Below are 27,229 nucleotides of genomic sequence, written 5' to 3'. Positions count from 1 at the left end.
GGATAAACAAATTGTAATATAGAAATACAATGGAAAAATACTGTGCTATAGAAAAGGGGTTTAGATTCCAAGAAACATGGAAAATCTTATGCAAACTTATGGAGAGTGAAACAAATCCAGAAAAATAATTTACATCATAACAATAATGATATATAGAAAAATAACTTTTCACAACCTCAGAACTCTGAGTAGTGAACGATAGTGATTTCAAAAATATGATAAGAACAATAGCTAGCGTTTATACTTTAAGGTTTGTTATCTCTTTTGATCCTTCAATCTTGTGAAGTAGATGGCATTATTATCCATCTTTTAAAGAGGAGAAAACCAAGACTAAGAGAGATTAAATGACTTGCCCACACATCCTGTAAAGTCTGAGGTGGGATTTGAATTCAGGTCTTTCTGATTCCAGCTCTAACACTCTCTACCATTTTGTCTAGCTAACTGATGATGAGATGTACCCTCAATCTCTTAATACAAAGGAAATGGACTAAAAATAAGAGGTACATTTTCCAACATGACACTGCATTGATATATTTTGTTTCTCTCTGTGAATTTAATACAAGAGAAGGTTTCTACTTGGAAAGATAGAAGTGACAGGAGTAGTTTAGTGGGAAGTGAAAGAGATACACAAAATAGCATTACTAAAGGTTTTTTAAAGAATTTAGTTCCTTCAAAGATAATCATTAAAAAGTCCCATCAGCAAGGAAACTCAGACTATACTTCTGCTAAGACTTTTAGACCTTAGATGAAAAAATGAATAAATTACATCTTCCTTAGGGGTTGGGAGGTATTTGGTTGAAAACATGCAACAGCTGGATAATGTGACTGTGATTTTCATCTGATCACATCTGGAAGAGAATGGCATGACAACGTAGATTATACATGAGGTCAAAAATGAATCTCAGATATGACTGAGTTAAGATGTGAGAATGAACAGTTAAATCCAGCTTTGTTGTTTTGAGAGAAATATGCCTCAATCTAGGTATGTGAAAGAAATGAGAAAGCCTTCTGCTGAAACAATGAAGCTCCCCAAGTACATCTGAGAATACCCACGTGTAAAGTTGATAGAACTATCAGTACAGACAATGAAGACATTGTAGTAAGAATGTCACGGAGGTGAAACAGTTAGGTGGCGCAGTGGATAGAGCACCAGCCCTGAATTCAGGAGGACCCGAGTTCAAGTTTGGCCTCAGACACTTAACATTTCCTAGCTGTGTGACCTTGGGCAAGTCACTTAACCCCAATTGTCTCAGGGGAAAAAAAAGAATGTTATGGAGATTACTGACCAAAGAAAGAGAGAATAGAGGCTTAATATACTCTAATTATTTCCTAGCCTAATTAGAAAGCTAACTGTTCCTCTTTTGAGAACTGATTTTTACATTTTTAAAGCAACTTTTATTTTTCTGAGAATTTTATTTCCTTCAATTAGTTTTTAGGTTTTTTTTTTTTTAATTATATATATATATATATATTTTATAATATTATCCCTTGTATTCATTTTTCCAATTTACCCCCCCTCCCTCTATTCCCTCCCCCCGACGACAGGCAATACCATACATTTTACATGTGTTACAATATAGTCTAGGTACAATACATGTGTGCGAATATCATTTTCTTGTTGCACAATAAACATTAGAATCCGAAGGTACATGCAACCTGGGCAGACAGATATTAGTGCTAACAATTTTCATTCCCCTCCCAGTGTTTCTTCTCTGGGTGCAGCTACCTCTGTCCATCATTGATCAACTGGAAGTGAGTTGGCTCTTCTTTATGTTGAAGATTTCCACTTCCATCAGAATACATCCTCATACAGTATTGTTGTTGAAGTATACAGTGATCTTCTGGTTCTGCTCATTTCACTCAGCATCAGTTGATTTAAGTCTCTCCAGGCCTCTCTATATTCCTCCTGCTGGTCATTTCTTACCGAGCAATAATATTCCATAACCTTCATATACCACAATTTACCCAACCATTCTCCAACTGATGGACATCCATTCATCCTCCAGTTTCTAGCTACAACAAAAAGAGCTGCCACAAACATTTTGGCACATATATGTCTCTTTCCGCTCTTTAGTATTTCTTTGGGATATAATCCCAGTAGTAGCGCTGCTGGGTCAAAGGGTATGCACAGTTTGATAACTTTTTGGGCATAATTCCAGATTGCTCTCCAGAATGGCTGGATTCTTTCACAACTCCACCAGCAATGTATTAGTGTCCCAGTTTCCCCACATCCCCTCCAACATTTGTCATTATTTGTTCCTGTCATCTTAGCCAATCTGACAGGTGTGTAGTGGTATCTCAGAGTGGTCTTAATTTGCATTTCTCTGATCAGTAGTGATTTGGAACACTCTTTCATGTGAGTGGATATAGTTTCAATTTCTTCCTCTGAGAATTGTCTGTTCATATCCTTTGACCATTTATCAATTGGAGAATGGTTCGGTTTCTTATAAATTAGGGTCAGTTCTCTATATATTTTGGAAATGAGACCTTTGTCAGAACCTTTGTTTTTAAAAATATTTTCCCAATTTGTTACTTCCCTTCTAATCTTGTTTGCATTAGTATTATTTGTACAGAAACTTTTTAGTTTGATGTAATCAAAATCTTCTATTTTGTGATCAATAATGATCTCTAGTTCTCCTCTGGTCATAAATTCCTTCCTCCTCCACAAGTCTGAGAGGTAGATTATCCTCTGTTCCTCTAATCTATTTATTATCTCCCTCTTTATGCCTAAATCATGGACCCATTTTGATCTTATCTTGGTATATGGTGTTAAGTGTGGATCCATATCTAATTTCTGCCATACTAATTTCCAGTTTTCCCAACAGTTTTTTCCGAATAATGAATTTTTATCCCTAATGTTGGAATCTTTGGGTTTGTCAAAGATTAGATTGCTATAGATGTACCCTTTTTTGTCCTTTGTATCTAATCTGTTCCACTGATCTACCGGTCTATTTCGTAGCCAATACCAAATGGTTTTGGTGACTGCTGCTATATAATATAGCTTTAGATCAGGTACACTTAGACCACCTTCCTCTGAGTTTTTTTTCATTAGTTCCCTTGCAATTCTTGACCTTTTATTCTTCCATATGAATTTTGTTGTTATTTTTTCTAGGTCATTAAAAAGTTTTTAGGTTTTTAACAATTATTATTGTTGTTATTGATAACAAGAAGAACTGACACACATATTATGATTTAAAATGCTTTCCCAATGATTTAATCCATTCTGACAAAAGGAATTCTAAAGCTCAACTAAACTTACATTGCATTATATTCCTTTCTTTTCTTGTGTTACAAAACCTTATGTAAAAAACATATATTTTTTGGAATTGATGGAAATAAATCAGGAAGATCTTTTTATTTTGTTTTATTTGACTGTCTGGTCTGTATGGTATTACATTATGACTTTTTTTTTTCCAATGTCCTTACCTGGCTCGAAAGGTTCTTGACTTGCTGAGCATGAATGATCTCTGGAGTATCAACAACAGAAGTGAAATTGGCTTTTTCCATTTCTGCCAATTGCTTATATTTAATCTGAAAAAGAAAAAAAACTTATAAGTATGTGCTTTCAAGGTCTTGAAAACGGATTTTCTTGATTTACTTAGAAAATGATAAAATTTATTCATCAAGATATTTATTCATTCATAATTCCATATTTATTTCTATTCTGCTTAAAGGACTGAGCTATGGAGAAATCAAAGGAAGTAGAAGACATTCCTGCCTTTGAGAATTTTATGATACAGTTAGGAAGAGAGGATCTATGTACAAAAGATGACAAAGACAGGTGGTATAAAACAATAAATGTGATAGTGCAACTTATATAAATAAGTTTCTGGAGAGTGAAAAGAAAAGAACAAATTAATGTGGAATGGGCATCACTAGGGAAATCAGAGTACTTTGCAACAAAAGAGACAGAAGACCACAAAAAGAGGCTAAGCAAGTTTTTTGGGTGCAGACTGAGAATGGTGTAGATTATTAGCCCTCAAGGAAAAATCAGATCAGATTCTAATAGGACCATCCTAGGCATTCTGCCCTTTATAAAGAAGGTACTCATTGTATGTAAGAGTCAGAAATGAGAGGTGGAAAAAGGAAAGGAAGTTCCTGATAATCCTTCTACTAGTCTTACAAATATTCATGAATAAAGAAATTATTCATGCCAGATAGCCAATAAAATAACATTCATTTTCCTACCCATGGATCTCTTGGGAGTGGGACAAAAATGAAAACATTTTTTAGAATGAGAGACTCTCACAACTGAAAGGGATCTTAGAAATCAATTAAGTCCAATCCTCTCATTTTTCAGATGAGAAAACTTAGGTCTAGCCAGGAATTTGCCCATCTTGTTAATGTCAGAGCTGGTATTAAGAACTTAAATTTTCTGACCTCTGGTCTAAATCCCTTTCCACAAATATGTTTATAATGTGTGCATTTTGACAAATTGAAGGCAAGAGGAACCAGAAACCTTGGCATTTCTACTGACCTGGCTAGCAATATCTGTGGCATTCTTGGCCCTCATAAAGTCTGGAGTTTCATTTGCCATGGTGGTCAGACCTCGTCCTTTGACTTCTAGCTCTAAGTCTCTCTTGTATTCTTTCTGTAGAAGAAAATAATAAATTTTAGAAAAATCAACTGATTTCCTGAGTCTATGCCAGATAACAATGCAATTCATGACTATAAATATATATTTTTCTTTTCACAATCTATATTGAGAAATCATAGCCACTATTTATTGTAGCATCTTATATTACAACATATAAGAAACTAACATTTATATAACATAATTCAAGATTTATAAAATCTTCTAGACCCATGAGTCTGTGAGGATAGTGCAGATACTATAATCTCTTTTTTTATAGATGAAGAAACTGGTCAGACTGCAGGAATACCAATGTACAATAGAAATGGAGAAGATTTTTAGTAAAACTTTGATCACTATGTTGGACTCTTCTAAAAAGTGTTAATTTCAAGCCAAATATGAAAGCACATTCTACATAAAGCAAAATGTATTGTGTTTTAAAGGAAAATCAGATGAGATTTGTTAGATCTTAGGAGGCTTTGGGGGCTACCTCATTGAGGATCTGAGTTGCATTCTTTGCTCGTAGCATATCAGGTGTGTCATCCATTTCGGTGAGACCCTTTCCTCGGATGCTTTCCTCTAGATCTTTCCTGTACTCTTTCTATATCACAAAAATAAAACCAACAAAACTGCCAAGAAAGCCAGGGATATTTCTCTTAACTGAGAAACCAAGAAAAAAAAAAGTTCAAGTTTTAAAGCAGATAAAATTTAGTAGAGTTTCATGAAGATCTGGACATGGGGAAAACCATCCAGTGGTGTTAAAAACAAAAAGGAAAGAAAGAAGAGTCTAAAAAGTTATATACATTTATGGGATAGGCAATTAAACAATTAGAAGAATTAACTTGGATAATTGATTAGGTAGAAGAATCAAACACAAGAAGTTACAACTTGGAACATCATCAAGAGTTAAGTGGTAAAAGTAAAAGTAAAAGAAACACATTGATGAGTGTCATTAGTGGAATTATGGAATTATTTGAATCAATAGAGGAAGAAAAGACCAAGTAGTTGCTACCTCGCTTGCTATTTTGGTGGCATATTTGACATGTAATAATGCTGGTGTAACTTCCAGGCCAGTAAGGTTTCTGCCTTTAATGGACTCTTCATAGTCCTTTCTATATTCTTTCTAATATGAGTAGAAAGGAAAAAAAAAGTCAAAAACAAAAAACCCAAGTCTTTAGGTCGAATTTTTTCCCCTCTTAACTATGGGAAGAAAAATCATTAAGAAAAAGTAACATTTTTTTCTTCTTTCAATACATTGACTAAAGACAACATTTCTGTTAAGCCATTTTTAATTGTTAAACAATTTCTGAAAAGAATTTCTTTTTTTAAAATTCTGAACTTAGCAATATCAGTTAAAATAAGAATTCTCATATACATACTAGAACAAAAGAAGAGGATAATGCATAAAATTACCAATCATTATGTACAGATTTTTTCTTTTTAAATATATAATAAACCAACATATAACTTTCAAAACTATCCTGTTTGTGATTCTTTTTGGCCTTCCTTCTTTTTTCCCATAAATTAAAAATGCTTAAATGATCCTCTTTCTTTTCAATTTCTTCTTTTCCCTTCCTTCAACCATCATATTAGAAGGAAAAAAAGACCAAATCTCTTGAAACAAATAAACATAGACTTGACAACATTTCTGATCACTGAACATTTCTTTTTACTGGGAAAAGGTTAACCAGGAGAAAAGATTTTGAAATCTTTTTTTGAAATTAAAGTTACCAATTATCTAGTTCATACAAATGTATAAGATTTGACAAAGGCTGGTCTGATAGGAAGTTTCAGCTGACACTTATAATATATGATTTCTAGGCTTTTGCAAGAATTCCACTTACACCTAAAAATATTTCATATTCTGTTTTTTTTCCACTTTTTCTATATACACTATATATAGGTAATGCTTTTTATTCTACAATAAGAAATGGTTTAAAATGCAAATAGTCCTAAAAAAAGAAAAACAATGATTTAAATAAATAAATATTCATTTTAACATTTTTTCCTTAAGACAGATTTAATAGGAAAAGTTATAACCTCATCACTTGATTTAAACAAAAACAAAAACAAAAAAACTTCAATGATGGGTCCATTCAGTGATTTCATCAGTGAGGGGAAATCTTAATAATAAACCTCTCTCCACTGATGCAGATTTATGCTTTACAACCTTAGAGAATTACTTATTCCTTTGAAATCTCACATCCATGAAAGCCTCAACAAAGGAAATCAATAGGTGTTTATTGAGCTTTGTATTTGAAGAGGAAAACTCAAAATTACAAAAATGGATTTACATTGCTGGAATTTACCTCCTAGTTAAGATAAAATTAGTTAATATAAATGCACCATTCACTCTTGCAGACCTCTACAGCCTATGAGGATTTCTAGGGGACACTGAGATATTAAGTGACTTGGTCATGGACACCAAATCATGATATATCATAAGCAGAACTTGAGTTTTCCTGAATTCAAAGATGATTATCTAACTACTTCTCCTGATGGCTCTAAAATCTCATTCAACAAAGTCATAATAAAATTTAGTCTTTACCCCTCATTCGATGGCTGAGAAAACTTTGAATGGAAATGAAGTCTTCTGTTATTCTTTTGATATCTACTTTGGATTCTGTGGGATTTTGTCAAGTAGAACTAACTTTTTTTAGGCTCCTAAAGTTTCATTAAAAGCATTTTTGCTTATAGTTGTGAAAATGTAACAGTTTAAAAAATGATTTATAGGGTTGTAGGGATGTGTCAATAAAATTGGATTTTGCAGATTTCAAAACAAGATTACAATCCATTTGCCCTGTGGAAGAATAGCAAGTTAGATTTCCCTGTATTCCCACTTCCTAGCCCCCTTCACCAGCTGTAAATGACAGAATTTCAAGACTTAATGCTCGTATGTACAATGTCAAATGCCTATTGCTTTATATGAATAAAAAACAGTAACAGAGGACATATATTGAATACCTTAATATTTACAAGACAAATGTTATCTATCTTTTTCTAAGTAGGAGAAAAATTATAGCAATATAAATCTATTTTTTTAAATTTAGAGTTTTCTTCTTAAAATGGAAAGTTCAATAAGCATCTATTGAATTCCTTTATGGAAGCTTTTATGGATATGAGATTTCAAAGGAACAGTCTTTATTGATATATATCCCTTCCAGGAGATCTTCTGATTCAGTCAAAACAATTAAATTGTATTTAGTACTAATTATAATTGTATTTTTTTTGAAAATGACTATCCTTATATATTATATGTAGCAACTATTTATTAATCAGAATATTTAAAATTATAGAATAATAGAATTTCAAAGTTGATAATTAGTGATTTACTTGACTAGAATATCTCAACCATACTAGATAATAAACACTTCTGAGTATCTATATGGGCACATTTTCACTGATTTCCTTACCCCACTCTGCATCTGTTGAGATTCCTTTGCAGTGATGTATGTTGGGGTTTCAAAGTCCAACATGGGCTTTCCTCGTTCCTTTTCATACTTTTCTTTATATTTCACCTAGTATTAGAGAGTTCAGTTATAAAGCTTTCCATCAGGCCAATCAAATCAGGGCTATTAATTGCATTATTGGAGATCCTATCTTCTTAAAAATAAGTGAATAACTACAACTCTAAGGATGAGTTTGTAAGACTTATGTTCTTGCCTGGGGGGTTAATTTCCTTTACCTTTATTTTTGTCATTAAAATCCCAAATAATAATAGCCATAAGATACTTTTATTAGCATTCTCTTTGCTTTATCACAATTATTTTTTATTATAGACTTAAAAATATGAACATTTCCTGGCTTTCTCATTGAGTCAGTATGTGGCAACATTCAGACTGTGACTATGTTTCTTTATCTTGATACTTTCTTTTTAGGGATGGACTCAATTTTAACTAAAAAAAAACAACAGTTGATGATATATGATTTCTAAGGAAGCCTCTTTGAAATGATCATCAACATATGGATCCCTGGATCCAACACATATAGATCACCAAAGAACCAACTTACTATATATAAAATCATATAATTGTATCTTCTCCAAAAACTAGAGGTAAGCTAGCTCATGACAGACTAACATAGGCTTCCCTTCTTAAATGCATTATAGACACTATTACCAGTTTGGCCTTAGGATTTTGACTCATCTCACTGAATTGATATAATAAATTTTTGTTGTTCAGTTGTGTCCAACTCTTTGTGACCCCATTTGGGTTTTCTTGGCAAAAATACTGGAGTGGTTTGCCATTCCTTCTCCAGCTTATTTTATAGATGAGGAAACTGAGGCAAAGAGGGATAAGTGACCTGCTCAGAGGAGCTAATAAATGTTTGAGATCATATTTGAATTCAGGAATATGAGTGTTCCTCTCTATTCAAAGAAAGTGCAATAGAAGATAATAATTGCATGTTCACTATGGTTATTCATTTAAGAAAGAAGCTGGAATAGTCAGCTGAATTGGGATGCAAGGAAACTCAGGAAAAAGTTTCTCATTGATAAGATAGTTGGATCTTATGATCATTTTTGATACAGCGTGAATGAGGTAAATCCTGAGGAATACATTAAGGATTTAAAGTTTATTATGACACTTTTTTCTATGAATTATAAGTGAGCTCTTTTATAAAACTTAGCTATGTTGAAGTTGAAATGAAGGCTATTTTGCACATCAATTGTTTAGTAATGATAATACTTTCTCAGTATGTCAAAAAGTTCTGGCATTTTGTACTTGAAGGCACACTCAGGTGACATCAAATGCAACCCTTGTATATTTTAGTGAAGGTTTTTGTGAGTTGTGACAACTACTACTAAAACAATAATAAAACTTCATCTTGTAACAGATTTCTTTGGTGGATTTTTATGCTTTGTTAGACTTCAACCATCAACCCTATATCTCAAAGACTTCCCAGGAAATATAATTTATGTCACACTTCTCTTCCACAGATGTCAAAGTCTTTCACATATGGTATTTCCTTTATTCTTTCAATATCTTTGTGAAGTAAAAAGGGCAGATAATATTATTCACCATTCTAAAGATAGAAAAAGCGAGGCATAGAATATAAGTAGACTGATCTCCTTATTTAAATTCATAGTCTCATGTCGATAGAAAACTGAAAGTCTTTTATGATTCAGAAGTGAGATTAAGTCTTACAGCTGTTTCTATTAACTAAACCCTCTTAGATGGTATGCAGTCATATTTTGAATCTGGTAATATAGCATTAGGGCAACACTCGGATGCAAATACCTCTCTTATGAAGTTTTATAGATTTTTTTAAAATATGAAATTTCTTAAATGTAAAACAATTTAAACCCAAACAAGGAGGAGACCTTTCCAAAGACTTAAGTCAGTGACAAAAGAATGGCAGTTTGGAATCCACAGATCTCTGCTTTCTACTATAAACAGTTCATAGAGACATGACAAGAGGGGAGGAATTTCTATTTGGATGAAAAAAACTGCAGCTAAGATGAAGTTATAATAGGGAGATGAATGTGTAAAGGTTATATATTTATTAGCAACTACTAAGTATTATCTTATTTAATCCTCACAATGTCTATGTGATAAAAGTGCCATTCTCATTTTTAGTTGAAGAAACTGGGACAAATAGAGGCTAAATGACTCATTCATGGTTACACAGCCAGCTAGTATCTAAGTCTGGATTTGAACTCAGATGTTCCTGACCCCAGGACAATGCCCTATCTATTGAGCCACCCGGCTGCCTCTTGAATAGGATAATGGTCTTTTTCAACTTACTTGGCTCTGTAGTTCTGTTGCTTCTTTTAGGTGCAGTTGTTCCAGGTTATCAGGAATTACATGGTAGTGACCCTTACTCTTCTCATATTTCTTCTTGTACTGGTACTGAAGGGAAGGTGGAAAGAAGCATCTCAGTGAAAAACCCCTCATTAATTATACTTCCTCTTCAAAGATCAGATCTTTGCCCAATTGCATGTCAAATCCAAATTAAATATGCCCAAAAGACCCCCACCACACACACCCCCAAATGACTGATGGATAAGAAAATTATTTTGATGATTTTTTTATGTTTGTAGTCTTAACAAGATGGAAATTAATATTTTTGAACATATTAATATTTTAGCAAAAGTGAGATATGTTTCAAAGAAATAACAAAAGTCAAAGGAAATCATCAATAATATAAGGACAGTTGAGAAATATGACTTGGAGAAAAACAGCAGCTTTTAAAAGTCAAAAGGAAAGAAAAGAAATTCTAAAAAATTGTTTATTTTTAAAATCTGTTAATTTTTTAAAGTTAAATATCTTAAAGAACTAGAATATTTACAGACCTTGGAGGTGTTTTTCCTGTAGAGAATGAATGGATTAATGTTACCAATTATGCAGGGGGAAAAATGCATTAGACCAAAGAGGAAGTCACTACCAAGTGATGTCCTAGTAATAGGAAAAGCAGCACATATAGTTAAAAATCAATCAAAAATGAGAAATTATTAGTGAATGATGAGCCAAACTGGTTTGTGAGTTAGTGATTGAGCTTACAGAACTGGCAAGTTGGCTTGTATTCAGCACATGGTTCATAATCAGAGATTCTTTCATGTCAGTCACAGGTTTGTGAAGCTTCTTTAAGTCAGCCTTGTACTTAACCTGAAAATTAGAAAAAAAAATGAAGCTACTTCAGAAGAAAGATGTCAATCACAGCAGAACCTGAGGTTCATGGCATCCAGAGGACTTACCTCACTTGCAAGGTTGTTGGCATCTTTCATGGTCTTGTAGAGCTGGCTGTCTTTCAAGTTGTATTTTGGTGTCTTGCCTTTCTCTTTGTCAAAGTTTTCTCGGTATTTAACCTAATGTAGAAAGACAAATACCATTAATTCCAGAATATCAATCAGTCTCAAAACTGAAAAATGATAAAAGACAAACATTTAAATTGTGTAGGCAATTGAAAATAAGACCAAATGAAGTAATATTTGCTTAAAGTTCACTTTTAAGTTATCCATTGGTGTGAAATATAACCTTTACCTAGTACAGGAAAGAAAGTGGAAAAAAAATTCATTTAATTCATAGCAGTATAGAGATTCTGACTATAAAAGGAAAAGATATCACAATTTTATCTATTAGAGAAAACTAGGAAATTGTCAAAAAGCTTAGAAAGATCCTAAGTAAGGTGAATTTTATATAGAGTTCTTGGAGAAGAAGATATAGCTAAAGCCTTCAAAATGTTTTGATAGAAAGATTAGGAAAATAAAGATTTAATACATATGTAAATTATACTTTTGGAATGCATATAAGAATATGGATATTTTAAAGATGAAATTATTTTTTTTTAAAAGATGACACATTCTCTATGTATGACGAGTAACTGAAAGAGAACCTTTACGAACTTAGATAGTTCAATAATTTCAGGAAAAAGCTATTTTTTTTCTTGCTACAAATTATTTATTTATTTCAGGAATAGCTCTGCAAATAAATTCCCATAGTCTCTTCATGTAATAAAAGATGAAAAGCAAATTGTTTTTTAAAAGTCAGTCAAGTAATAGGTTGGTATAGTTTTTGTACTTTGTTGTTAGTAAGATAAAAGATGGACGGATGCAGAATTAGCAAGCGTTCCATTCATAAAAGGTATTTCCATTCTCTTGCATAGGAATTCTTAACTTTTTTGATGTTATGGACTCCTTTGAAAATCTGGTGAACTCTTATAAAACCCTAGACGGTGTTGCTTACATTAATGATTAAGAGAAACACTAAACATTCCAAACAAATATAAATGTTATATATAATAGGACAAAATAAAACAACAAAATAAAAATAAAAATGTAGTTGTTTTTTCTTTTTTTCCCCCTATTTAAGTTCATAATCCTCTTGAAATCTATCCATGAGCCCTTTAGTAGTCTGTGGACTTCAGATTAAGAACTCCTGTTCTAGTACATTCCATATTCTTCATATTTAAAGAGGGATGCATTGCCCTTCCTATTATTATACAAATGGGTCATAATAATGCCAGAGAAATATGTAATGAGACCACTCTGATGTATTGAGGAAAAAACTGCATCCAAAGAGAACAAAGTCCTTAGGAAATCTATACTTGATTACCTTCAATAAATCCATAGTGAAAAAATAAGGGTAGGGGGGAAAAGGATGCAATATTCAAGACATATAGAAGCAGACATTAAAAAGAGAAAGCATAAATATTTGAAAATACATGAAAAAGTATTCAGTTGCTGTAGGGAATCTACTCCTTCTCAAGGGATATTCACCTCAAAAGAAAGAGAAATTAAGAAAACTTAAAAGGAACTGAAAAACAAGGACAGATTCTAAGAATAAAAGGGAACAAAACAGAAAAACAAAGTGATCCGGATCCACTGATAGTGGAAGATGATACATCTTTTTAAAAGGGTCCACCATTCTCTCTTTAAAGGCATAGAGCTAATATTTCTCAGAACTATTACCAATATGATTCTGTATGATAAAAACCCAGCTTTTTGGGGTCTTCTTTTATGCATTGACCTTTAAAAGAAGAACTAGAGCCTTTTAAAGAATAACACGCATATAATTCCAGACCTGGGAAGAATGGAATTCCAAATACATATAAGAAATGATTGTTTGACCATGCAGAATATGCATGCAAAAGAAGGCATCAGGTACTGGTAAGACCCCCTTTTTTCTATGTTAACTGTGGCAGTAAGTGATATTGTATTGCCCTATGTTTTGACGGATTACAATACCACCATTATTCAATGCTTTCTGGCACAGACTTAGATTTTTGCAGATTTCATATAGAAAAGTAATTTCCAAGATTCAACTTGCATTATCTTTTCAATGCTTCACTGAAGGACTTTACACTATGATCATTCTGTATCCCCTCCTTTGAGAAAGTAATTCATAAGGAATGCTGATGTATATAAAACCAAAAGGGAGAGAGGAATGGAATAAGCATTTATACATAAGTATTATATAATAAGCAAATATATAAGTATTTATGTATGTTATATTTAGATATTACTATGTGTCATGCATTGTATTAACCCTTTTTTAAAAATAAATATTTCTTCATTTGATCTTCACATCAACCCTGTGAGATAGGTGCTAATATCACCGCTATTTGATAGTTGATTAAATTGAGACTTGAGGTCACATGGCTATTAAATGTCTAAAACTGAATTTGAACTCAGATTTTTCTGATTCCAGACTTGAGCCTTTTCCCATAAGTTTACTATCTCATTTAAGGAATTCAAAGACAATACCACACTGTGAATTTTGAATAAAAGAATCTTCTATTTATTTCTTTTTTTTGGTAGGGATGGAGCATCCTGGATCTAGAATTTCATTGGTGTAGGGAATTTCTGGTGAGACAATTTCCTGCTATTCATAGTCTGGGACACTGTCCAAGGTTTTAAGTCAAGCCATATCAGAAACTTGAGCCTAAAATTAAGCTAAACACTAGCTCTCTACTAAATCTTTTTGCTTCTTTTTATCATATGACCATAACCAGATAATAAAATAAAATAGTATCTAGGTCATGTGTAGCGAGCTGTCGTCTCCAGAAGCTGCCGGATCGCTCTCTGGGAAGAGATCTGCTGTGTCTACTCAAATCTCTCAGACAGATTCTTCTTCCTGTAGTGAACCGTTGTCTCCAGGCAGTTGCTGTTAACTCTTGTCCTTAGAAGTGACTTCTCTTCCTGCATAGAGCCCCATCAAGCCTGATGCAACGCAGAGTCTTCTTATTGAATCTCCTCCAGCTCTTATCCTTCTCCAGGCAGACTCACTTTCCAGGCCCACTGTTCTCCTTTTTATCCTCCCAGAGAATGGGCGTGGGATAATGCAAGGGCTTCTGGGAAGAACCACTTCAGCCAATGGGCTTGCTCCTTCTATCAAGTCAACCTGAGTTCTCACCTTGTAATTGTCCAACCTGAATTCTCACCTTGTCACTATCCAGACAACCTCAGTTCTCACTTAGTAATCCTAACATCTCCCCCTTTCTTTTGATTTAGAACATAGGACAGTCATGACCTTGAAACATAAATCCATCAATATGGGAAGTATTACAGATAATTACATAAATGACCTTGAAACATAAATCCATCAATATGGGAAGTATTACAGATAATTACATAAATTACATAAGCACATAGTAACATAGTAACGTAACACATGCTAGAAGTATATAACATAATCATAAATTGAAAATTTATAAATGTCCATAAGTCCATTGTCCATTAGTCTCATCTTGTGTGAGGAAGTCCAATGATTCCTGCTGGTTTTTAAAGTTCTTTAACAGTCTTCTTATTATCCATGCTCTTTCAGTGTCAGATGTTTCTTAGATCTTCTCCTTTATTTTGAGGTCTTTCTCTTTTTCTGTCTCTCTCTGATGGACAAGGCGAATATGACTCGTTGGCACCCATCTGATTCCTTCTCCTGCTGAAGAAATACAAGCAAACCCTCTCTCCCAGGCAGTTAACCTATCTAATTTCCTTCTATTTACCACTTTCTAAATCTCTTCTCATCATCTGACAATTACATTGGAGTTGTTTGCACTGGGCACAGCCCTGTTGGTTTAAAAGGCCTGTATTCTCCCCAAGTATAATCCATTTTTGCAATCTGATTGCCTTTTGACTGACTTATCAGGTAATCCCTTTCTGCCATGTGATTGCTCCTCTTGTCAGGATAAGCAAAAGTCCTTGTCCCACATTGGGCGCCAATTGTAGCGAGCTGTCATCTCCAGAAGCTGCCAGATCGCTCTCTGGGAAGAGATCTGCTGTGTCTACTCAAATCTCTCAGACAGATTCTTCTTCCTGTAGTGAACCGTTGTCTCCAGGCAGTTGCTGTTAACTCTTGTCCTTAGAAGTGACTTCCCTTCCTGCATAGAGCCCCATCAAGCCTGATGCAATGCAGAGTCTTCTTATTGAATCCTGGCTCTGAATCTCCTCCAGCTCTTATCCTTCTCCAGGCAGACTCACTTTCCAGGCCCACTGTTCTCCTTTTTATCCTCCCAGAGAATGGGTGTGGGATAATGCAAGGGCTTCTGGGAAGAACCACTTCAGCCAATGGGCTTGCTCCTTCTATCAAGTCAACCTGAGTTCTCACCTTGTAATTGTCCAACCTGAATTCTCACCTTGTCACTATCCAGACAACCTCAGTTCTCACTTAGTAATCCTAACAGTCATGGAAATTTATCTGATTTTTCTAGCTTATTTTTTGTCTCTAGTTGGTTGAAAATTTGGCAAATCCATTTTGATATCATCTTCATTTTACAGATGTCAACAATCCCAAAGAAGCTTGATGACCTAGTTGAGTCTACTGGCTGTCTTTCTCCATTACCTCTTCAACTAAGTCATACATGTCAAACTTGATTTTTTCTTTAATATTACTCTGCAGCTCTGAGTATATAGGAAAAAAGGAATTTGTGCAGAATGATCTCCTTTGACAGACTTTCATTGCATTCTACACTTGCCAAAACACACACATAAACACACACACACACACACACACACACACATATACCATAAAAATCCAGAGCAACCTGTGCATTAGAACCTCAGGCACAACCTTTGTCCCCAGGACTAGGACCAGCAGCAACAAAGACCAAGATAAAATGAGAAAGACAAAAAGCCACACTCCCCTGGTGGTGGCAGTTAATTTTACATCACTGATGAGGACACTTATTTTCTTAAGGTGTCTCATCATGGGTGTGTCATAAGATGCAATGCCATGCCCCTTCCTTTGTCCTTTGAGGTATTCAGCCTAGAGTATGCAGCAAGATAGCAGAGTCAGAATGGGGAGCCACTCCATTACTCAGATGGATAGCCCAGGAGCAGAGGATCCTGCCAGGAGGAAGACCTCCAAACCTGCCAACACCTGGACCAAGCTTTCATAGGAAACATGCCATCTTAAACATCCAATTTGGATTAAACAATCCCATCCATTATAATTAAAGGGTAATCTATGAGTAGAGGTAATAACAGTTGTTTTTCAAATCTAGTCAATCTATTAAAAAAATAATGCTAAAATGATTTCTTTGCCTTTTATATTTATATGGCATCCATTTTGGCAATTTAAAAACAAATTAAAACATAATTTAGTGTTCTTCATTATTGTTTGCTGTCTCACTAGTCTTAGAAATTCAACTTTAAATTTATTCCAGACTTTTATCTGTTGGCTCTCTGGTATGCATTCAATACATTAATACTTTAAAAATTGGTGATTTTGTCTCTTTAGGTACTCCTTTCAATAATGCAGATTATACCACACCTAATTAAAAAGGTTTCTGTAATTGCTATGGCTCTCAAAAGTTTATCAGCTGATGTCCAGTTTTCCAGTGATGCGAGCCTCTGTGAACTTAGCCACACTGGTCCTCAGACTGGAGTTATAGAGGTCATTACTAAGTTGTAATATAACCCTTCCAAGTGCAAGAAGAACAAGCCTTTTGAACTGATATTTTCCTAGCATAATCTCTGATAACTCATAGTCATCTCCACAGCAGATAAAGCATTGGAAAAAGATGTTAATGGAAGTCTTAAATGATACTTGGTATATTCCTATGACTTTATTAGTGTAGGGAACTAATTCCTGCTGGGAACATTCTTTCTACTAATAAAGATCAGCAACTATTGTGTAAATTTCAAATTTTATAATTTTCTGAGGCAATAAGAACTTAATCAAGGACTCATAGCCACCCTACATCTATATATCTAGTCTATATCTATTTTTCTGTCTCTGTATCTCTGTTTCTCTATGTTTCTCTCTCTCTCTGTCTGTCTCTGCCTGCCTCAGAATAGGACTTAAACTCAGGTCCCCTTGACTCCAAGTTCAGATCTCTGGTCACAACTCCATTCTGGTTCTTACCTTGTGGAATGGCATTAATAAAAAAAAAGAAATCTCATGAAAACTTAATAGCATTAATTGCCTTCCTGTTGATAATAATAATAGATATTTATATATTTATATAGTATATAGAGAAATTTTAAATGACAACAAATTAAATGACAATGACATAAATTAAAAACAAATCACTATAACTATTTACAATGCCTCTAATTACGAGATCCCAAACATGTTTCAAATCTAGTGTCTTAGATATCACTTGATATCATTAATTTACTACTTAAAAACCTAAAATTCCACCTTTGAATTAGTACTGACAGTATAAGTAATGTCCAAAGGTACTCCAAATGGTCCTACATCTATCTTATATTGAAATGAATAAAGAAAAAAAAAAAGAAAAAGATGCAAAATTTTAACCAAGATGTATGTGATGAGGCTGCTGAGTAATTTCAGACACATGAGCTAGATGACCAAATTTCTAAAAGTAAGACTCTACATTTTGACTCCTGTGAAATGTGCAAAAAATTGTGAGAGAGATCCTTGGGTCTTCTGGATAGGTTGTGTAACTCAGGCAAATCAGGTCATCCGGGTAATGCTCATTAGACTTACTTCAATGCAGTTAAGACACAACTTCTTGGAATATGGTTTTCTTCAGGGGACTGGGTTTCTCTCCCCAGGCTATGTAGAAACAATGGTACTCTAATATTATTTCAAGCCTATCATATCTTTTCTTACCACTATGTTAAAAAGAAAAAGGCTGTCTTGCAATTTCAGCTTTAAATTAGGGAACTAGGACATGGGGAAGTTGTTTAGTTCTTTAGCCACAGAAGAGAGCAATAATAGGGTTTTTTCACTTTTTTTCTTGAACAAACACTGGTTATAAGGGACAACCAGCTTGTTTTGTTAATTCTAAAAAGCCCAAAATCTGAAAAAATCCACAACTGTCAGAATTTTAAAAAATTAACTCCTACTAATTTGCAAGAGTGGTACCTAATGGAATGCATGTTATCTGTAATCTTCAAGATGATAATTGCTATAGGTTCATATACTGATGAACAGGACTTATAAATGCAGGTAGCTTTATGAGTAACAAAAGAAAAACATAGGCTTTTAGATAAATCTATAAAGATGGTCCGAAATGTCATTTAGAAATCTGCTTGCATTTCTTTTGTCTTAAAGATTTATAGGAACACACAGGAATCTATGGATTATCAAAGAACCTTGATCCAGACAGACTTTTCATCGATCGCATTACTTCCTTCTGACTGCCACCATTACCTGACTGCTCAGCATAGAAGCTTTCTTGGCCATTTCGATATCAGGGCGACCAAGCATGCTTAATCCATGACTGCCTTCCTTCCGATGCTTGGCTCTATATTCCACCTAGAACAAACAAAGCCAATATGAGTAATTGAAAATGTCTTGAATAATTTACTGACAGTGGGCACCAGAGACCATTGCACACTCACCTCACTGGCTAGCTTGGCAGCATGAGTCGCCTTCTTGATGTCAGGCCGATCAGCGACAGTGGTATAATGTAGGTTCTCCTTTGCATCTTTTTTGTAAGCAATCTTAACCAAGGAAGGAAAGAAAAATTCATTCACTCAAGGGAAGCACTGTATCTTGTGGATTCTAAACAAATTTCAGTTAAAACATATTCTCAAAATTTTTTAAATTTGTCTTAAAGGAGATGAAGAATGAGATATTTTAGGGATACGGTCAATAAAAATTTTGTTTTGCTTTGCTAGGCATATTTGTTACAAACATTTTGTTTTTCTTTTCTTACTTTCTCAATGGGGCTGGGAGGAAGAAAAAACAGAAACTTGTTGGTAGAAAAAAATTAAATGTAATTTTATAAGTGAGAAAGGTGAGATAGACAGGTAATTAAAAATTTAAAGAAGAAAAAGTCCATGAAACAAATCAAGCATAGACTCCATAATGCTACTTTAACAGTTTGAATTAAACTCAGCAAACATTCATTCAGCACCTACTGTGTTCAGGCACCATCATATGAGGTACATGGGATACAAAGAGAAAATGGCAAAGACAAAAAAAGACAAAAACAATACCAAGTATCCAAGTTTTTCTTTTTTCCCCCCATTTTACAAAAGTAATAAAACTGACCCATAAATGAGTTAAATGCAGAATAATATTAAGTAATTTCTAGAGGATTTCCTCAAGAAAGGTCCAGGAGGTGATAACTATACTATACTTCGTAGAAAACTAGAGATGTTTCAAAGAGAACTGAGGGGAAGGTGCATTCCAGATATAGGAGGCCACTTTCACAAAGATATGGAAGAGATTTCATTAACTTGGATGATGACAGAGCAAATGCTTACGTTGCTTTGGTTCTTTGCCACTTCCATAGCATGTTTCACTTCGGGTGGTTCAAGCATGATGGAGTAGTTGGACTTTCCTCTCTCCTTAACAAACTTCTTTTTATAATTTGTCTAAATGGAGAACAAAGCATTAGCAGAATCAGAATTTTGTCAAGTAAATTCTCCTTAAGCAGAGTTGGGAATGGGAATTATGACTTGAAGACCCCTGATATCATTCAGTGATAAATCTTACATAACTAGCTATGGACAGAAAGTCTCTTACCATTGTTTTGGTATTTTCCCTGATAATGTCCAATTCTCTCTTACACCACTTAATAATCCTTAGGGAAATGTGCCAGGAATAATTACCAGGAGCAGACCTGTCTGGTTAATACTAGTCTCTATCCTGCCAGAAATCTATCCTTTGACAGAATCCACAGTCGTCACACTTTTGAAAAATTAAAGTTATTGATGACTTTTGATTAAAACCAAAGCAACGCAGTCATTTCTGGAAATAACCCCCCTTCCCTCTCCAAAGTAAACTCATAACAGAAAAACAACCAAGTAAAACCCCATGATATAGTGACTAAATCGTGACCAAATCTGATAATATATACAATCTTGCCTTGGTCGTCATTCATTCATTCTCTGTTAAGAGTTGAAAGAGAACTTGCCATACTTTTTGTATAGCCTTTAACTAAGTCTAGGTCTCTTGAATCTACCTAACACGAAATCAAATATCGATCCTATTTTTCTCTAAGTGATGTCAATAAATGTGATTTCTTTTTTTAAACTGAAATTCTGGTTTCACATTCCAGATAATTAAATTGGTAGTAGTAATGAGGTTTTAAAATACAAATGAGATATTGCACAAAACTCAAAGAAGTTTCAGAGGCTTTTTCTATTGTTCCAAGAGTCTCAGGCACCCACAAAGGGATTTGGGATTAGGTACTTTGCATGTCAACAGTGAAGTGGAATCTGGACTACAACTTTTGTGATGACTGGTTACTTACATCGCTGACATTCTTGGTCACTTCTTTAACGTGAACTGTATCACGAGTCTTGGGGAGAGTTGTGTAGGAGCCTTGTGCGAGGTGCTTTTTCACATAGTCCTTGTATTTATTCTGAGAACACACAAAAAGAGCTGGTGAAGGAGTCTGGGATGTGAGCAAAGATCCTGGATAAATATAAATGAAATCTGGAAATTAATTACCTCTGATACCAGGTTACTGACAGTCTTGGCAAGAAGGATCTGAGGGGTATCAGGCACAGCCTGGCAGGTTCCTCTTTCTTTGATATGCTTCTCTTTGTATTTTAACTACATAAAAAAAGACAATTCTTAAGCTCACTAGTGTACCTTGGAAAGCCTGTTTTCAAATTTCCCCAAAATCCCATATCACAGGGAAACTAAATTTTTTGTTGAATCAGGTATATTCTGTGAACTTTTCTAAAGAGAGATATATTTACTTACTTTATATAATGTACCTGGGAAACACCTTTAACTTTTGATTCTTTTGCATTTGAAATTTAAAACTCTAATACAAACATAAAGGAAACCTAGTTGCAACAATAGCAAGAATGCATCTTGTATTTGTCTATCACAAAAATACAAATACTCAGAGTCGGAAGGGACTTCCAAGGCTATCTTGTCCAACTTGTAGCTATCTGAAAGCAATCCTTTTCATAATATCCCCAATAAGGGACTTTGTAGCTTTTGCTCAAAAACTTTAGATATCCCAAGCAGCTGATCCTACTTTTGGCTGATTCTGATAAGAAGGCTTTTTCTCTTCATATCCAACCCATTTTGTATCTTTCTTTCATTCCTGAGTATGACTCCAAGGGCCAAGGTGAGCAAGCGCACCCATCAATGGGAAATAGGGTAGGAACCTGGTTAAGACTTTCACTGAAGGAGAAGATACTTACATCACTTTCTATTAGGGAGTTCCTCAGGGCCAGAACCATGTCTTTGTCATCAGTGACAGAGAGTTTACAACCCTTTAGGAACTCTCGGTCCAGCTTGTATTCAAACTATCTCAGAAGAAAGCACAAGGAAGAGTAAAACGAAAAAGAGATCAAGACAGTCATTACTATAAGAAGCAATGGGAATTTATAACAAGTCACACAAAGAATTGGAACCAGGTTTGGCTAAACACTTGGAATTCATCTTAACAAGAATAAAGATGAATTGACATTTAAAAAATGAGCAAGAAAGACTTCAGTGACCCTTATCATGCTACACATATCAAACTTGATAAATTTCTTATCAGTGTATCTGCTCCCACTCTCCATCCCCACTTAGGGTTTCCTGAACCTGTTACTCTGAGCAGAGTTGATTTTATGGGTATGTACACCATCCCCAAGATTGGATCACAGCATCTGTTCATTCACCCTGCCTCTCCCCTTACTGATCAAAAGAGGGAGGGATGGCTGACTATTATAATAAACTAGAAATATGCTGGATGTTGATGTGGATTTTCCCTTTATTTCGTGCTTCATGCATTTGTGCATGGCCTTGTTTTCATGTTTCTTACATCACTTTGTTGCAAGGTTGACTTGGCAGCTTGTATGAAGTCAGGTCTGTCAGCAATCCACTTCCAGTGAGCTTTGGTTGCTTCATATTGCTTCTTATAATATCTCTGTTTTTAATAAAATGAAAAGGAATAATTTAATTCAGTAGAGCACAAATAACATACAGAGGCCTAGTCTTCCCTCTGAATGCTTGCCAAGTGATAGCTGTTAATGCAAATGAAAGCCCCAATTTGCATGTATTTCATGTATTTCATGAAGTTGTGATAGAACTCAAGAAATGATTTTGTATGGCCCCCTGCCTTCAGGCACATAAATGGCTGATACATCTAAGAGATTCATTTTTAAAGCTCTTTAGTTGAGGATTCTACAGTATTTCTTGTGTGTGTGTGTGTGTGTGTGTGTGTGTGTGTGTGTGTGTGTGTGTGCGTGCTATTTCAGGATAATCACCTTCAAAGGAAAATTCTTTCTTATTTCTAACTAAGTTCTTTCTTAGAAGAATATAAAACTATGTCTTTGATCCTATGAGGAGACAAGCAATGATTGATATTTTCTTATAGCAATAACTTCTGATAAGAATTCTGGTAATTCATATTTGAGTTTACTCAATTTGGAAGGGGCTCTTTTGGGCAACTGGAAAAGTAACTTTTCCATTGATAAAGAGTTAATATGTGGGCTGATAGCTGTCTAGTTCAGTTCCACCAGTGTATGAAGCTGCTGAATTATTTTCCATTTCACAAGCAGACCCTGGACTCTGGGTAGTACAGATAATAATGTGAAATTCTGTGTGAAAGATGCTCCTGATTACTTAAAAAATAGAGTGCACCTTTGCAAAGTTCTAATTATGCTAAAGCTGTCTCTTTTGTTTCTGAAGCTTTTGTTTCTTGTCCAGTAGATTTAATTCTCAAGTCGCTGAGAACTATACAGCTGACATGAGAAGCTGTACTCTGCACCTTAGGATCTGACTATCGTCACTGTTTTCAATTCACTTTTGTGAGAACCAAATTTAATAATTTATTTCAGTGTCAACTGCAAGTTCTTATAATTTGTTTCCTGAACTAAAAACTCAATAACCTGAAAAGACACTCAAAGAAAATACAGTAGAAGAGCTGATGGGATGGGTTTGACTTTTGCCAATATCAATGTAAAGAATTATTGATTGTAGAGGAACGAATACCCTGGGACTTACATTAGTGTTTACTTTGTAGGCATCCTTGGCTGCCTTTATATGAACTGCATCAGGTTCAATGGTACAATTTGACTTAGTCCTGTGGTATGCTTCTTTGTATTTCAGCTGTAGGAAGAGATATAATTAGCCAGAGGTGTTTATGTGAAGCAACTTATCTAGGTTTTAGAAACAAATAATAAAAAACTTAACTCTAATATAAAAATGTTCATGAAGAGAAAAGTTTTCAATTGCACGGAGCAACTGGACCTTCTGGTATCAAAATTGAGACCTTGGTTCATAGGGTCCAAATGGCTTTCCAACGAGTAAGATACAGTCAACCCTTCTACCTTATGACTTTTCCCATAGAGATTTCAATATACTGTGGGTCGGCATAAGAAATTAAAGGAGAATTTTGGGGAGTTTTGCAGAAGCCACAGATGATACACAAGGGCCAGCAGACGATGCAAAAAAAAGTTTAGAAAGCTAGAAATGCATAAAACACATGTATAGCATTATATAATACCAACATATTTTATCTTTTAATACTGTAAACAATCACAAAAGAAAAAAGAAAAAATTCAGAATTGTCTGAATCAAAGGGAGGGCCAAAAATTTTATTCAAATTTTCCAGATCATGGTGGGAACCCAATCTCTTTGGTTTGGAAGGAATAACTATATATGACACTGATTTTGGCTTTTTAGTAGGCGTATTTGTTTATTCCTGGGTTTTTTTTTTGGGGGGGAAATGGTTTTTTCCCAGTTAGATTAATTTCATGATTAAATGAATTCCAGGTAAGTAGGATCTTAGGATCATAGAATCATTGGCAGTGGATAGAGTACGTGAGATAGAGTCAGAAGACCTAAATTCAAATTTGGCATCTTAACTTCTGCTGCCTCTGTTAACTTGTGGGAAAATGGGGATTATAATAGCACTTGCTTCCCTGGAGTTGTTGGAAGAATTAAATGATGTTATATTGGTAAAGTGCTATGGAACCTTCAAAGTGCTATAAAAATGCTATTAGATGCCACCTAGCTATCATTTTCTTCCCTAATGATGATTTAACCCCTGCCGTCTAACATGTGACATGGGAAACAGAGCATATAGTTTCTTGCTAGCAGCAATCAATGTGAATTCAGTACAACTACAATAAATCAGGAAATCCTGATTAACTTTCCTTCCTCATATAATAATGTTTATTGATAGTTCTCAATATCTATATAGATTCTGAAGCAAGTCCCATTATTTGTAATAAGCTACTATGTTTCATTTGCCCACATTGGTGGGAAATGTTGTATTCCATATAAACTAATTTTTCAGGTATAACTAATTATTCTTTTATACCTCGCTTTAAAAAATCCAATCATATTGAATGAAAATTCTTTCTTCAATGCAATATATGCCTCTTCCTTCTTAAACAGGATAGATGGCACTGAATTTTTATTTTTCTTGATAGCATGAAGTTACCATTTGGTCAAGAATCGTGTACTATTCCTTAATACGATGTGGAGGATGTGTGGGACTATTTATCCTTAAATCAAATGGTTTCTGAGCACTATGCTTTTCAAGTCTCTATATAAGTTTTTTTTTTAAATAGTTCTCTGAATCTTTATTGGGCTGCTGTTATTCAACTATTAGTTAGCTTTTTACTTCTTGCTGTTGCTTGCTTGTTGCTTGTTGTCTGCCTCTATTAATCTGATTCTTTAAAATTTTCTATTTTCTGTAGGAAGGCAGAAATAAAAAATGCCTTCTTCTCAGATCACAATGCAATAAAAGCTACATTCAGTAAGAAGTTAGGGGTGAATAGACCAAAAAGTAATTGGAAAATGAATAATCTCATCTTAAAGAATGACTGAGTGAAAGAGCAAATTATAGAAACAATTAATAATTTCACCCAAGATAATGACAATGATGAGACATCATATCAAAATCTGTGGGATGCAGCTAAAGCGGTAATAAGGGGAAATTTTATATCTTTAGAGGCTTATTTGAACAAAATAGAGAAAGAGAAGATTAACAAATTGGGCCTGCAACTTAAAAAGCTAGAAAAAATTTTCTATTTTCTTAGTTCCAGTGAAGTCAGGACGTTATTCTTTAGATCAAACCAAAATTCCTTAATTAGAAACTCTGCATCCATGAATTATGAAACCAAGTTGTATGCCAGAAAAGGCATTTCTATTCTTTCCTCCCAAATTATTATTTAATTAAATTAATTAATTATTTTAATTATATTAAAACATATATTAAGCTATTGATTCCATATATTGATCAAAGATTATAGATCATAGGATCATAGACCTCAGACTGAAAAGCACTTTAGTGGCCTTGTAATCCAATCTTTCTCATTTTATGGAATGGAATGGAAGAGAAAACTGAGACTCAAGTGGATTAAATCACTTAGTGTCACAGAAGGAATTTGAGCCCTCTGACTCTAGTCAGTGCCCTTTCCCCTGTACCACACTGCCACTCCTGAAGAAAGAGAATTTGGCCCGTTACCCACATCACAGAATTGCAGAGTTCCAGATGACATGATCTAAAAGTCACTTCTGTACTTACATCGCTGATTCGGTCTTTGACTTTGCGAACATGCAGTAACATGGGAGTGTCATGGATTGTGGTGTAGCCTCTGGGTCTGGCTTTGTTATATTCCAACTTGTAAAGAATCTGGAGGGTTCAAAAACCACAAAGATTCAGTCAGAAAGATCATAGCTCTACAGCAAAAATAATTCTAGATGCTATTTTTCAATTGAACTGACAATGCAAAGAATAGGAACTTTGGAAGAATTTTCTATCCCATTATACTCTAAGACCTTCTATTTTTATAGGATTTGAGTCTTAGGAGCAGCATTCAGGACTGTCTTTCTACTCACATCACTGATTTGTTTGTTGACTTTTGTAGTACGCAAATGTTCTGGAGTATCCACCACAGATGTGAATTTGTCCTTTGTCTTCTCATAGTTTTTCTTGTATTTGATCTAAAGATGGAGAAAAAGGAAAAGTCAGGGCTAAGAAACAGAGATAGAATCTTTAAAAAAACTAAAATATCTGAATGTCTAATATGGTAAATATGGACAAAATATAATATACATAAACAAATGGTTTTGAAGGGTCTCAACAATTTTTTAAGAATGTAAAGGAGTCCTGTGACCAGAAGATTTGATATTGTTGTCTTAGAAAGGGACAGTAAAAGGTCACGTGACTTGCTCTTGATCAGACATTTGTGAGAGAGGAGCCCCATGTCTCTTTTAGGAATGACTATTCAATTTAATTAGGAAGTGGAAATGTTTACCAAAAATGAATACCCTGAAGATGCAAAAGGGATTCCTATTCCTAATAAATCTCATTTTCAATCTCAAACATGCAATATACTTTTGAAATTTGAAGGTTACAAAATAAATAATTTTTCATGCACACAAGCAATATTAAGCAAGATGTATGACACAATGACAAGACAGTAAGCACAAACATTTGATGATCATACTTGAACAAAGGAATGAGCTCCAGAGAGTGGGTTGCTTACAGAGAGTTTATAATCCTCCACTGTATTCATAGAACCACAAAGTGAAAAATTATATTTTAGTTTATCTCTGTAATCAACTGAAAAATATCTTTCTTTGTCCATCTGGGAGCTCTGGAATTTAATTTTATTATAAACATTTTCATCTTAGTCTTTTGATGTGTATAGTCACTGTCCTTCAATATTTTAGACTAAAATTTCAGATAGTATTAGGATAGAATACCATGTATTTTCATTGGCCTTAAAGCAGTATCTCTTAATCAATAATGTGGGAAAACCAGTGAGCAGGAGGGATATAAACACTAGAGGTGAAATTTTGTATGATTTAAGCATTAGTAAATGGAGTTGAA

General features: G+C 34.3%; 1 protein-coding gene across 1 annotated transcript in view; it reads right to left on the bottom strand.

The window, feature by feature from the left end:
- NEB (nebulin) overlaps nt 1-27,229 on the bottom strand; it is a 213,863-nt gene that overhangs the window by 22,774 nt on the left and 163,860 nt on the right. Inside the window, 18 exon segments of the mRNA XM_074303459.1 lie at nt 3,427-3,531; nt 4,478-4,591; nt 5,064-5,174; nt 5,586-5,696; nt 7,987-8,091; nt 10,318-10,422; nt 11,074-11,178; nt 11,268-11,378; nt 18,631-18,735; nt 18,822-18,923; nt 19,692-19,802; nt 20,684-20,794; nt 20,884-20,988; nt 21,594-21,698; nt 22,202-22,306; nt 23,386-23,490; nt 25,919-26,026; nt 26,233-26,337. Coding sequence (XP_074159560.1) covers nt 3,427-3,531; nt 4,478-4,591; nt 5,064-5,174; nt 5,586-5,696; nt 7,987-8,091; nt 10,318-10,422; nt 11,074-11,178; nt 11,268-11,378; nt 18,631-18,735; nt 18,822-18,923; nt 19,692-19,802; nt 20,684-20,794; nt 20,884-20,988; nt 21,594-21,698; nt 22,202-22,306; nt 23,386-23,490; nt 25,919-26,026; nt 26,233-26,337 — 1,929 coding nt within the window.

Source organism: Sminthopsis crassicaudata, chromosome 3 (assembly GCF_048593235.1).
Source record: "Sminthopsis crassicaudata isolate SCR6 chromosome 3, ASM4859323v1, whole genome shotgun sequence".
Classification (NCBI taxonomy): Eukaryota; Metazoa; Chordata; class Mammalia; order Dasyuromorphia; family Dasyuridae; genus Sminthopsis; species Sminthopsis crassicaudata.
The sequence above is the reverse complement of the archived record's forward strand: the minus strand, read 5'-3'. Positions and strand labels throughout refer to the sequence as shown.